Source organism: Ochlerotatus camptorhynchus, unplaced genomic scaffold, assembly GCF_037179485.1.
Source record: "Ochlerotatus camptorhynchus isolate MF236.1 unplaced genomic scaffold, CSIRO-AGI_Acam_v1.1 ptg000503l, whole genome shotgun sequence".
NCBI classification, from domain to species: domain Eukaryota; kingdom Metazoa; phylum Arthropoda; class Insecta; order Diptera; family Culicidae; genus Ochlerotatus; species Ochlerotatus camptorhynchus.
This window is the reverse complement of record NW_027040988.1, coordinates 3,298,031-3,312,253: the sequence shown is the minus strand read 5'-3', so window position 1 is coordinate 3,312,253 and position 14,223 is coordinate 3,298,031. Positions and strand designations below refer to the sequence as shown.

Sequence of the window (14,223 nt, the reverse complement as noted above, 5' to 3'; positions counted from 1 at the left end):
ACACGGAGCCGGTGTCAGTAGTGTGCTTTGGTCAGACATGTTATTGTTTTTGTTATGGTCATTCACGACGATTTGTCGGTGATCCCGTTTCCCATCAAAAATGCGTACTCTAGAGCTATAAAAGAGATAACTCTTTTGTTTTTTTTTATATACATCTACATCGACGATTTTGAATTGTATGTTGTGGAGGATAGGTAAATTTTTGTTAAACACGTAGGTTGAACTTTTTTCTTAATGCTGGGAACTAAACAACAAAGTTAGATGATTATTTTATGCGAGCCTGCTAATTCCTTAAAATATGAACGTGTCGACAGTCACCCATATTCTTGTTTTCGTTCAAACCGTATTTTCCATACAAAAAAAAACTTTTTTTTTTGTATGGAAAATACGGTTCGAACGAAAACAAGAATACGGGTGAGTAGCTCACCCAAGCCTAAGAAGGCCGCACGACGGTATAACTCGACACTGCGTATTGATAAGGACCACTGTCGCAAACGTAAACAAAGGCTTATTTCGTAGATTTCTCGTAATTCAAAGTCTAGCCATCCATGTAAGTTACCAATTCTATCGAATAGGGCGTTACTTCCTCTACAAAATCATCGGGATGGTTTACTTGGGTGAGTTTTCATTCTCGAGAAATTCGCGGATGAAGAAATTACGCTTACGACATTGGCCCTTATGAAAAGCACAGCAGAGAACTGTTTTTCTAAGCAGATGTAAGGTACGGGCAATTTGTTCATTACACAACTGTCTGCCAAATATCACACATTTCCGGACGTTTCTTTCAATCAAGTTCGTAGATGTTCTGCCTCAATCATAACAATACATTTGTTATATTTTCCGCTTAATCACTCGGTATTATTATTCCTGCCTTCTTGCAATGCACTAATGACCTTATTTTTGCTTGTTTTTTTTTTGTTGCTGATTTTACTTTTTAGCAGTATTAATTTGATTATCCTAAACAATAATAAGTTCCTTCATCATAATCGATATTCGTAAAAAAGGATGTTACAAATAAATTAAAATCGAAGACAGTCTAAGTATAGTTATTTATCAATGTTGATGTTTTACTTCCTCCATCGGGTTCACTCAATCCTGCTGGTGGTTCTATTGCAATGGCTATTATCTTGTTTTAAACGAGGATTTAACGAAGAACAAAGCTTGCAGTAGTAACTGCTCTGAAATAGTGGACAAGTATCCATGCCAACTCCCTAGATAGTAACGTTTCGATATTATAAGTAGCAGCTAGGTATTTACCTTGAGTTTTCTTTAGTTGTAGCCTGTCTGTCTGTTTGTGAGTTTGAGGGTTTTTGTGTGTGTGTGTGTATGAGCGTCACATTTCAAGATCCAATGCTACTCATTTCGTTACCAGTAGTTTCTATAGAATAATAGTAAGAGAATACCGATAGTACTTGTTCGGTAAGGGGGTACGTTTTGTAATCGTCTAGATTAGACCTCGCTTCTTCTTGTAGTCTTCGAGATTGAGCGAGCGTTTCGGACCGGATTCTTTGACCGCTTTCTCAACTGGTTTCGGAAGTACGTTAACCGAGCCGACTGCAGAAGAAAGACAAAGGGATTAAATTAAAACCACCAATGGTCTCAGCACTTATGTAGCACTTACCAGGTAGGGGAACGTCCAGATCGATCTCGAAATCATGCAACGAGTACAGGTTGTTGTCCGCGCTGGACGTGGGTTTCTTGTCGTCCGTTTTCTTCTTATGACCCGGTGGTGGAGGTGCCGGCATCATAAGCATAGGAAGTTCATCCTTCTTATCTGATGCCTTGAACGACATCCGTGGCTGAGTCTGTCGTCGCGTGAATGGATCCTCGATCTTCAAGCCGCGAGAGGCACGGATCTCCTCCTTGATGGCTTTCTCGGCATCCTCAACGTTGCGTTTCCGGTTGCGGTCGTTAATGTAGGAAATTAAACTAATACTGCTGCTACGCTTCTTGTCCAGAATGCTGGCGCGTTCTTCAAGCTCCTGTATCTGGGTGTTGAGTTCACGGGCCAACGCGTCCTCCCCACGCAGTTGGGCGGCGTCTCGTTCCTAAAAAAAAAATAAATCGCAATGCTTTAGCCAGTGCCATTGCTGGAAAATATCCAACCAATCTCACCTTCATGAGCAGCGTCTTCTTCATGGCGTAGTTGGTCGGATATGCCCGGAATCGATTCTTCTCCTCGATGATCTTGTCGATGTCTGCATCCTTGAATTCGTACTGGATCGCTTCCTTGATTTCATCCTGTTTCTTGTCAATGAAGTCCACACAGGGCAACGGAGTACTTGTGGCTTCGCAAACGCTGAGCCACTTTTGATACTCGCTATCGGTAAAGTCCTGATTCGAAACAAACTCCAATCGAAATACTCGCTCCTGGCTGCCGTGCTTCAATTTGAATCCTTTGTTCGTACGACACTTTCCGAACTGATAGATCTTGGCCGTTTCCACGACTCCCACGATCTCCGCTACCCGATAGACTGGTCTTCCGTTGTTGTTTCCGATATTGATTCGCACAAAGCAGTTCAGCACAATCTGATCGAACATCGGAAGTGCAATGAAGCGTTCAATCTTGTGTCGCGAGATTCGTAACTTGTTCAGCTCGTCACGGTTAGTGATGGCCACTGGCTTCCTGCTAGAGGTGGAACTGGAACTAGAAGATATTTTCTTTTCCTTTGGCTCACCTTCCGTTTCGCTCTCGGACGACGAACGGCTGTCACTTCCGCTGCCACTACTGGAACCAGATTTCGATCGACGATCAGACTTCTTCTCGTCGTCGCTATCACTTCCAGAGTCGTCCGAATAGATATCCGATGCTTTCAGCTTCTGTGAGGATTTGCCTCCGGGGACGTCTTCCAAGTTGTTCTTGCCTTCGGCTTCGGCCTTACGTTTAGCTTCCCGTTTGGCTTCTTCCTCCTCTCGCTTGGCTTTACCTTCTCGTTTAGCTTTCAACATGGCCATGGCATTGCTTCGTTTGTCATCGGTTCGATTAGCTTCCACATTCTTCTTGCGCTCCTTGGATCGTTCTTTCGGATCGAAAAAGTCCGAAGCTCCGGAAGCCGATTCAGCTTCTTTGGATTTATCCGGCGAAGAAAGTGAGGTATCACTGGCCTCACCCTCGGAAGGTTCATCTAGCTGCTGCACTGGAGGCGGCGGAGATGGTTCTTTTGGTTCCGGAGTCGGTTCCTTGACTTTCTTTTTCTTGTCTTCCTGCTCCTTCTGTTGCGCCAACTTCTTTTTCTTGTCCTTCTTCTTTTTCTTCCTCGGTGGCTGCGATTCCTTGTCCTTTGCACGCTCTGCCTTCTTGGCCAGCTTCAACTTACGCTCGATCTCCCAGCGCGTCTTCATAACATCGCGCCGTTCGATACGTTTGAAAATTTCCGTCTCTCGTTCCTTCTCCGACAAGGCATTCAGCCTAGCCCGATCCGCTTCATCGCCCATCAGATTCTCGTCATACCCGTCATCAAATTCGGAATCGCTGCTACTGCTGCTTCCACTTTCATCGTCGCTGTCATCACCGGAACCGGAACCAGATTCCTCCTCAGACGAAACCTGGCCCTCCTCTGGTTCCGATTTAGCTTCCTCTACCTCTGCTTCTTCTTCATCTTCTGGTTGCTTCCGCTTCACACTACCTTTGATCGCGGGTTTCACCTCCTGTTCCGGTTCTTCCTCCTCTTCTTCTTCATCTTCCTCCTCTTCCTCTTCTTCGGACTCTGAAGACGATGCTGGCTTTGCACCATGCTTCTTTCGCTGCGATGCCGCTTCTGGCTCCGAATCATCCTCCGAGTCCGAATCGGATGACTTCCCTCCCGGAGAATTCGATGCCAGTCTGGTTGTTTTCTTTTTCTTGGCCAACGATAGCAGCTCCTATGAAAGCAAAACGCAATAAAATTACCTCCAATGAACTCTCAATAACATTCAAAAACCACTCACTGAGTCCAGATCGGATCCGGACCCGGAATCACTGCTGCTTTCCGAATCGATCAGTGGTTGAGTCTTTCGTTTCACCATCTTGGATTGCGATTTTCTATCCTCTTTCCTCAATAACAACCCTCCACTCCCTGGTCCTGTGCAAGAGAAAGCCCCCTCGGCAATCCGAATGCGTTCCTGTGCAATAAATCGTAAACAAACACAGCGCAAACTTCCATTTATTGCATTTCCCACACAATTTACAAAGTTTTTACGTTCTATTTTTTTTAAAATAGAGTTTACATTTAAAAAAATCGCCAACAGCATCAAACAGCGCAGTTAACGTCAGCTTTTGGCCCCCATGATGCAGTGAAAAAAAAGGCTACTTACCTCTTATGCTGGCTTGGGTCTGTCGAAGGCGGAGGAAAAACCAGCAAATTTATCGCAATCCAACCACAATCTACTGCCTCATCCGATCCGAGTGGATGAAGTTTGCTTCCGGTGTGCCTTTCAACACCAATCGGATAGGTTCCGGACGGAGGAAATTGCAGAAAAGGTCCACCAAAAAATCGTTCGTGATCCTACCTGGCTGAAACGAGAATGACAACAACAATCTCTCATCGTTCCTTGCCAGGCAAGGCGAGCGCGGTGAATTTTTTCGCGGACCCGTGTTTCGTTTTCCCATCGTTTCTTCAGGGGTGAGAAAAACGAAATTTTTCTAGAAAGGCTTTTTCGTCGGCATTCACCGCAGGGTCGGGTGCTTGCGGATGCTGAGAAAAAATACCACCCAAAATTTGAGACATTTTAACTTAATTTTGAGTTCGGCCTCTCACTTGCACTCGTTAATGTTGTCAAAAAAGGAACGAGAGATTCGACTCAACGATATATTTCAGCCCAATAAATAACATAAAAGTAAATTGCATATTCTCAAATTTACGTGAACTAAACTAAATTTTGGGTAGAACATACTTACACACAAAAAATAATCGTTGCTAAAATTAAAAAATCCGTTGGTAGAATTAAAAGTTTGCGTTGGTTCTTTTTGGTAGAAAGCGGTTAGCTTTCAAACCAAAAGTAGTCACCTCACTACTTTTAAAAGTTTAAACTTTCAAAATGAATTGTACTACTGTCAAATGAAAAGCATGACAGTGTTGAAATAAAATTGGATTATTGTTGTTTCGAAAGAAACTTTAATATAGTTAAAATGAAATGAGCTACTACCAACAATCAATACGAAACTAACGATTTTAAATTGGCTCACCACTTTAGTAGCCTATTGGTCCCAAGCAAACGATTAACGTACCCTATTCTAGTTGAAATTCTATTACTACACTATGTTTGTTTTGATTCGCTATGAAAGTTTGACAGATAACATCAGGGGTGTGTGGATTCATGCAGAACATGCAGGGGTGAGTGAAATAGCTTGGGACTGCTTGGGACCGTTGTTCTGGTACTGAGTGAGCCAAAAATAATAATGATTTTCTTCGGGACCCAGTGGTCTTAGAGTTACCTCTATGCTACTACTATCGATCCAAATAAAATCATTTTCAACATAACAATATTATTTTTATTTTTATTGGAACATAGCGAAAGGTTTCCGTTCGGCTTAAACATTACGTTTAACTATAGGCAAATCCGGGCTGTTCGCTTGTTAAAACAGCTCCTTCCTTTGATCCGGACACTGAAAACGCGATCGCGGATGGGATTTTCATCTCGTCTATAGGGATAATTTCACCTGGAGGAAAAAGTTGGAAGGGTTGTATACTAGATACGACCGCAGGGTTGGCGTTGGATAACGTCTGTTATGTGTTGTACTTAATTGTGTATATTATATTTTAGGAATATTCCTAAATAACTCTTTTGCGAAAGTTTGGTGGCCCTGAAAAGGGCCGTTTTGTTGGGCTGATGTTGTTGGGTTTGCTCTACTCTGTCGCCCTGGAGGAGCTTTGGAATGATGTTGGTAGTTCGAAGACAGACAGCATCTCCCCTTCCAGCGTTCCCACACCCCAGTATAGTCCCCAAATTTAAGTGTAACTGTAATATTCTGGAAAGAAATTGTCTTCAAAACTAACTCTTTGTCCAATTATTGGTGGCCCTGAAAAGGGCCGTTTTGGTTGTGGTTTTGGAATGATGGTTATGCCGAGCATGGGTACCGGATGGCGATGGCGATTTTGATGAGCGGTTTGCATGCCGGGCACTTTGCTTCAACCACGAGTGCGGTGAACTCCGGGTAAATATTATTACCAATCAGTAGAACAGTGCTAGGTGGTATGATGAACCGGGAGATCCACTCGAGATGTCGAGAGGGTAGATGGTTGTTTTGGAGGTTGTGATGAGGACAATTTTGGAACGGAACGGGTTGTGCTCGATGATGCATCGTTCTTCTTCACACAGTCTGTGAAGACGAGTTCGATTCTGAAATAAGTTTTGTAGAAATGCAATAAAAATGGAATCTTAGAGATGAATTAGTCTACCCAAGTAACAATTTCCAGTTGAAGAAACGCTTTCGTTTTGATTTTGTTGAGCTGCATGTTGAATAATAATTGCACAGTGTGTTCACCACAACTTTTATAAAACCCTTGTTTATACTGGTTTGGAGAACCTATACAACTGCAACACAAAGGTGTTGTCTAACGTATTCAGTAAAACGTTTACCCAAAATCAATTTCTTGTTGAAGAAACGCTTCCATTGTGATTTTATTCAACTGCATGCTGAATAATAACTGCACAATTTGTTTATTACAACTTCTGTAAAACTCTTGTTTACACTGGTTTGGAGAACCTGTTCAACTACAGCATTATATGTATACGCGGTATAGGAGTAGAAGCAACTTTTATACAACGTTTATAGATGCATATTTAAACTCAAGCTTTATTATTTTGGTGAAAGCTCTTATACAACGTTTGTAGACACTTCTTTACAGCTGCTTTGAAATTTAGTAGAGAGTAAACCTGAGAGGCGTTTGTTACACTCTTTTATGACTCCTAAATATTAATTTAACAGCAAGCGATGAAAAGCGTTTATAACACTTTTCAATGACTCCTTAATAACCGGATAGAAGAAACTTTTATACAACGTTTATAGATACATATTTAAAAACTCAAGCTTTATTGTTTTGGTGAAAGCTCTAATACAACGTTTGTACACAGCAAAAAAAGTTGTTGAATATTACATCGAAACTGCTGCAACAAGGTCAATCCATCGGTTGTGTAATATCACATTGTACGATGTACATCGATTTTGCGAACAAAATTACATCCATTGATGTAATATTGTATTTGCTTTTTGCTATTACATCACTATTTCATACATCAGCTTGAATTACGTTGATCGATATTACATTTTTTTTTTGCTGTGTAGACACCTCCTAACAGCTGCTTCGAAATGTATTAGAGATTGAACCTGAGAGGCGTTTGTTACACTCTTTTATGACTCCTAAATAATCACTATACAGCAAGCGGTGAAAAGCGTTTATAGCACTTTTTAATGAATCCTTAATAACCAATGTGTAAGTACTCACAATATTCACAGGTTAAAATTAGTTTAACAATTGTCGTGGTACGCCAAAATAATTGCTTGTACAGTTTTTATTAATTTAATTTATTTGTGCACATTGAAAAAATATGTAATTATGCCATAATTCACATTCTGTGATCATGGAGGAAGTAGTAACAAGCATCTGTTTAATCTTTGATTGATATTCTTTCAATTAATCTCTCTAATCATTAATTGAGAGAATTGATCTAGAAATGTTATCGTTGATTATATGATATATGTCTTAAATTAATGTTTGCATTTATTAATAACACCTATATATAATTTACCTCTACTCCACCGAGGGGTTTCTCGAAGCAAGATTCGAACTCATGATCCCCGGATTGCCAGCCGCTTCTGTTTCCATCTGCTCTATTATTGAATACATATTTTGATCATACACAGCAAAAAAAAATGTAATATCGATCAACGTAATTCAAGCTGATGTATGAAATAATGATGTAATAGCAAAAAGCAGATACAATTTTACATCAATGGATGTAATTTTGTTCGCAAAATCGATGTACATCGTACAATGTGATATTACACAACCGAGGGATTGACCTGGTTGCAGCAGTTTCGATGTAATATTCAACAACTTTTTTTGCTGTGTATGAGAGAAGTATATGAAGCTCATCTGGAGTGACTTCTCTTGCAGTCTAATAATCATTGCCTTATGGTCATATAAACGTGCCTATCACTTGTGCTATTTTTAGCAACAAAATTGTGGTTGGTGGTTGGTCGAACGTAAACAATCATTAAAGAGTGCTCCAAGCAGCTTTTGAAGCGTTTAACCAAAAAGGCAATACAACTACATTCTTGTACAACTCTGGAAGCTATTATTCAACGTTTGATCAACTCAGGTGTTATATAAGAGCTCTCAATGGTTTGTTTTGATGCGTTTATACCACATCCTATATGGCTCCTGTCAAACAGTTTAACCGAACATAAACAATCATTTAAGAGTGCTCCAAGCAGTTTTTGAAGCTTTTAACCAAATGGCAATACAATTACATTCTTGTTTAACTCTGGAAGCTATTATTCAACGTTTGATCAACTCAGGTGTTGTATAAGAGCTCCCAATGGTTTGTTTTGATGCGTTTATGTCACGTTCTATATAGCTCTTGTCAATCAGTTTAACAAAGGTGCTATAAAAGTTATCGTAGGTCTTATAAAGCATATAGTTAAACCGAAAGTAAACAATCATTTAAGAGTGCTCCAAGCAGTTTTCAAGCTTTTAACCAAATGGCAATACAACTACATTCTTGTTCAACTCTGGAAGCTATTATTCAACGTTTGATCGACTCAGGTGTTGTATAAGAGCTCCCAATGGTTTGTTTTGATGTGTTTATGTCACGTTCTATATAGCTCTTGTCAATCAGTTTAACAAAGGTGCTATAAAAGTTATCGTAGGTCTTATAAAGCATATAGTTAAACCGAAAGTAAACAATCATTTAAGAGTGCTCCAAGCAGCTTTTGAAGCTTCTAACCAAAAAGGCAATACAACTACATTCTTGTTCAACTCTGGAAGCTCTTATTCAACGTTTCATCAACTCAGGTGTTTTATAAGAGCTCCCAATGATTTGTTTTGATGCGTTTATTCCACATCCTATATGGCTCCTGTCAAACAGTTTAACCGAATGTAAACAATCATTTAAGAGTGCTCCAACAGCTCTTAAAACTTTTAATCAAACGGCAATACAACTACATTCTTGTTCAACTCTGGAAGCTATTATTCAACGTTTGATCAACTCAGGTGTTTTATAAGAGCTCTCAATTGTTTGTTGGGTAAGGCTAAAAATCTCTTAAATAAAGAATTAAAAAAAAATGGAATCTACGGCTCTGCGAAGATTCAACTTTCGATATTCAAGTGTCGGAAAGGCATTAGAAAATTAATCGTTAAACTCTTTCTTGATAATGTTGTGGCCCTGAAAAGGGCCATTTTTCCAACGCGCTTGGCGTAGTTGCCCTTGCGGAGCAGACGGTGAATACGACCGACTGAGAACTGCAGCAGCTGGGCATTCCATGACGGCGGCCCAGTATACCGGAATACTGGCACCAACGCACTCGGCGTAGTTGCCCTTTCGCCCCCAGGCTCTGCTGCCGTTGCTCTGCTTCCGCTGCTCTGGTACTGCTGCTCTGGTACTGCTGCTCTGGTACTGCTGCTCTGCTGCTCTGCTGCTGGGTCGACGATCGGATAGACAATGATGGAACGGGCGACCTTGTTGGACGCTTATATAGTAGAACAGAAAATATCAGAGGTGTCAGATACTCGCATCTGATGTCTTGGTTGGAGAAAGTATAAGAATATAAAAAAATCAATCGATTTTCACCATCTTTAGACAATGGTTTATTTTTAACCATTTTTCAATAGTTTACAGAATGAAATCAATAGTTTTGTAACATTCAGCAAATTGCTAGAAATATTTCCAATCGATTGATGCCATTATCTCGTAAATCTATCGAGAGACGGTTGAGTTATTATCGTTCAAAATCTTTTAATTTTTCGTAACGCATCCAAAATGACTGTTTTCAATTTTGTACCCCCGTATGTTGCCGAAAGACGTTATCCAACGTCAAAACATCGTTTAGCTATTTGGTACGGGATTTGCTAGTCATAAATACTAACCTTTCATAGCTGATTTAACACTCGATTCGCCTTCGCGGTTTTACATTTTCTATGTCATGCAAATGGCTTGCTAAATCCGATGGTGGCTAGAAGTAGCATAGGGAGAAAACAAATTCCGTTGCGGTGTAGTCATCCAAACCACCAAAAAGCAACTATGCGGACTATGTAGATCGCGATCCTGGCTGGAGGAGAACTCCCTTCAACCTGACGACCGACTCGACATTTAGATAGGAGATCCGGATTAACGCGTGGTGAATGGAATTTATGGAAGAGGTATAATCATAACCTGAAATCGGGCAGAACAAGAATTAAATAAAATTTATTAATTTGGATAACAAACATCTCATTAAAATTTTACTTACCTGCCTAAAGGTAAACAGGAACAATAACAATCTGTAGTTATTGTATGGAAACATGACCAACATTGGAAATGGTAACAAAAATGCGAGATTTTTGGGGTTTATTATTTAATTTCCACTAGCGGTCAGATTGGCATAAAGACTATAAATGAGCCGGCTCAGTTCAATGCTGCCAGTAAGTCGCTACGAAGAGGTATTTTTAACAGTTTAACAAGTTTTCTTTTAAAAAGTGTACTTTTAACATTAACAAGTTGAAGGTGAAAGAAACACTTTTAAATCAAAAGCATTACTTTGGTTTTTAATTTTTTCGTAGTTGAAATTACGAATTTTGGGAAACTTTCAATTTAAGAATGCATTATTTTTATTAAAACAATATTTGTTCTTTGTGATAAGAGTAAGTTTTTTTTTTGCTGGTCTTAAATGGAAACTACTATATGCGATTTACTCGAATTTGCGTTATCCACCCGCATAAACGCGAACCATAACTTGCCCTTACCGGAAATGGTTAAAAATTGTTTATAATCCCTGCTAAACTTTAACTGAAATGATTATGGAACTTTACAATATGAACGTTTGTGTGATAAAGTTTTTACCTTATGTATTATGTTTTTTTTTTTGGAAATGAACCTTACAAATAATGGGTTGTTAAGAACCATTACCATTCCAAATTCTTGTTTTCTCCATACTTTATTAGAACCTTTTCACTAATGGTTTTAGAACATTAATGGCAATGGTTATGGCATTCAGTAAGATCCATGAATGGTTTTGTAACATCGATCAACTTTATGTAAAATATATCGCGAATAGGTTGCCTTTAAATTAATGATTACCAATTCGCGATATATTCAACGTAAAGTTGACCAACAGTACAAAACCATCCATGAACCTTACTGACTACCATAACTATTACCATTAAAATTCTCAAACCATAAGTAAAAAGGTTCTAATATAGTTTTATTTCCGAACATGTATGGAAAAAAAACAAGAATTTTGAATGGTATTTAATGGTTCTTCCCAACAAACATTGAATGTTGAATAAAAGCTTATTCAGGCAAAAACAAGCTTCTTCAGCTAAAAAATAGCTTAATCAGCTGTTGATCAACTCAAATTGTTTGTTGGGTTAACAACCCATTATTTGTAAGGTTCACTTCCAAAAAGCCATAAAACATAAGTTTAAAACTTTATCCTCGACTTTATCACACAAACGTTCATGTAAAGTTCCATAGCCATTTCAGTTAAAGTTTAGCAGGGATTATAAACAATTTTTAACCATTTTCGGTAAGGTCACGATATGGTTCGCGTTTATGTGGGCAGCTTTCTATGCTCGGTAATGGCGGCCTGTTAGTATGAATAAATCGACAGTGAGCATGTATAAGGGCGAATACGCGATGATCGATTCTCTTCATCGATTTTCTCTTTGCATTGCTACAGCTAAGCGTAACAATTTTCTAGAATTTGTTCAATGCAGAGTAGTAACAGGTTGTATTGGCTATCAAAAGCAACAGCAAACGCACCGAAAAACGTTAAATCTAGCGAGTTATTAACAAAAGAGAAAATCGACGAAGAGAATCGATCATCGCGTATAGGCCCTTATGCATGCTCACTGTCGAAATGAATCCTTCACTGTGCTTTTTGACACTATCTGGAGGTTCGGATTTTGATCCCTCCCTTTACCTCTCCCAGAAACAGAAGAAAATAGAACAACATACGCCCTCCAGTTACACGGAAACCTCAAAATACGCAAAAATGACTATAAAGGACTCAATTTGGACTATAAAGTCGAGTATAAAGTATAGAACTTTTTGACGTTTAATCGGCGGATCCTACTGCACCATTTAAATCGAACGAGTGCGAGCAAGAGGGAAACAGATTAGTGGGAAAACAAACAGTGCATTCATGCATGTGTGCTAGATAGAGAAAGGCAATTAAATGTCAAAAAGGTCTATGCATATTGGACTAAAACGGGTCTACACCTAAAATGTGTGTATTTTTTACACCATTTATTACGCATTAATGTGTAAAATTGTAGTAATTTTATGGGCAATCCCGTTTCCTTTCAAACATGCGTACTTTATAGTCATAAAAGGGTTTTATGATTACCGATTACCATGTAGTGTCAAAAAGCATAGTGAATGATACATTTATTCGTACAAACAGGCCGCCATTACCGAGCATGGAAAGCTGGATTTTACTGAACCCGGGAATTGACGGAAAAGTACTTAATTTTGGGTAGTTTTTCATCTCCGTGTGGATATTGAGAAAAGTTGGGAACTCGGTTGGGAATGACTACTTTATCCGGACGTGAAATATACATTCACTTTTTTTTTTTGTCGAACTCAGTATTTTGCTTTGTTTTTATCCAGTTCGTTTATTTGGAAGGCTCAATCGCGTCAGTTTTACGGAGCTGATAATTAAATGTTTAATTTTTGTAACAAAATTCACTTAATTATATGTCTAGCAGAAGTTGGGCCGAATACTCGCGGTAAGAGATGAACTAGCCTTCGGCTAAAAATCTCTAAAATATAGATTTAAAAAACGAGGGTGTGTTTTCATTGTCTCATCAGAGCGTTGTCGCCAGTATAAATGGTAGTTCGGTTCTAGATTCGTCTGGAGTTCGACCGTCAGTATTTTGTTTGACGAGATTAGAACAGGAGAGCGCTCGGCGATCATTTCGGTAATTACAATAAATAACGAGTACTCGATAGTCAATGCACTCTTGTGAACTGTAAAATATAACCGATGTGTGCTTTAAAACGAGGAACAAACTGAACCACACAAGAGGAGGAAGCGCTGTGTATTGCGTGGCTGAAGACATCGCAAGATGCAAGTATCGGCATCAATCAGCGAGCGACAAAGTTGAAATTTGTTGTCAGATAGCGTGTCTGTCATTTTAATAGACAGGAAGCTCAGCTTACTGATTATTGGTAAATGCTCTGACCTAGGGGAAGGACAGCTTCAAATATCAGCATCAATACCGATGGTGGAAATATTATATATTTTAATATGTGTGATATTTGCGAATCTTATACTTAGTCTGACGGTTGTTTTTATTTTCTTTTTGCCTATTTTTGGGTTTAAGTGTACAATTGACATTCATTTTATCATAAATGGATTTCACACGAGAGGCAAATCATTCCTTGATGATCTTTCTGGCCACCGCCACCGAAATCCACTTCTTTTTCTCATAAATTCGGCATAGCTGATCTCAGTGCACATAACCGGCCACATTTCCTTTCCCAGGAAATAGTCATTAATTTAAACGAAATCTTGAACGTCTGCGAACCAATATGCTGTAATTCTATGGAATGGGAATTTACTGACAACGGTGGCCCTGTAAACGGAGTCTCAGAGTGTTGGTTCCGTGGTCGTATTACGCTCGATTCGTCATGAGCCTGCAACTTGGAGAGATTTGCTGCTGGGGGAACGCCCAGTGCCGTTTTTAGCATCAAAAGTTGAAGCCGAAAACGATCTGAGCTATCGAAAAAGAAAATCTTGGCAAAAATGATACAAACAGAAAGTTGCTGTAAACATAAACAACAACCGTGAAACGTCATTGAGTGTATGCGTTAAAGTTACACTGTTATTTTTTTGTACTTTGTAGCATTCCGCTTGACAGTTAATATCATTAATATTTATACTAAAAACTATAATAACTATCCATTTGAGCAATTTTTACACCAAATATTACTTCATATCAAGTTGTACTTCCCCTAGGCTCTGACGTAAAGAGCCTGAATTTATAAAGAGGCGACATCTTATCCATTTGACAGGTCTTCTGCTTGATTGGAATGACCTTT

General features: G+C 39.2%; 1 protein-coding gene across 1 annotated transcript; it reads right to left on the bottom strand.

Annotated features, from left to right (window-relative positions):
- Positions 1-810: 810 nt before the first annotated feature.
- Rtf1 lies at positions 811-4,485 on the bottom strand. Its single transcript, XM_065235866.1, has 5 exons — positions 4,294-4,485; positions 3,928-4,101; positions 2,116-3,861; positions 1,622-2,048; positions 811-1,554 (listed from the first exon to the last, which is right to left on the bottom strand). Exons 2-5 carry the CDS (start codon positions 4,003-4,005, stop codon positions 1,445-1,447), a joined length of 2,361 nt encoding a protein of 786 aa, XP_065091938.1. The 5' UTR covers positions 4,006-4,101; positions 4,294-4,485; the 3' UTR covers positions 811-1,444.
- Positions 4,486-14,223: the final 9,738 nt, after the last annotated feature.

Coding starts and splice junctions, on each gene's coding strand:
- Rtf1 (XM_065235866.1), bottom strand. CDS start 4,005: ATGGTGAAACGAAAGACTCAACCACTGATCGATTCGGAAAGCAGCAGT. Junction 2,049..2,115: donor AGAAGACGCTGCTCATGAAG/GTGAGATTGGTT, acceptor TTTTTTTTTTAG/GAACGAGACGCCGCCCAACT. Junction 1,555..1,621: donor TCTGGACGTTCCCCTACCTG/GTAAGTGCTACA, acceptor TTTCTTCTGCAG/TCGGCTCGGTTAACGTACTT.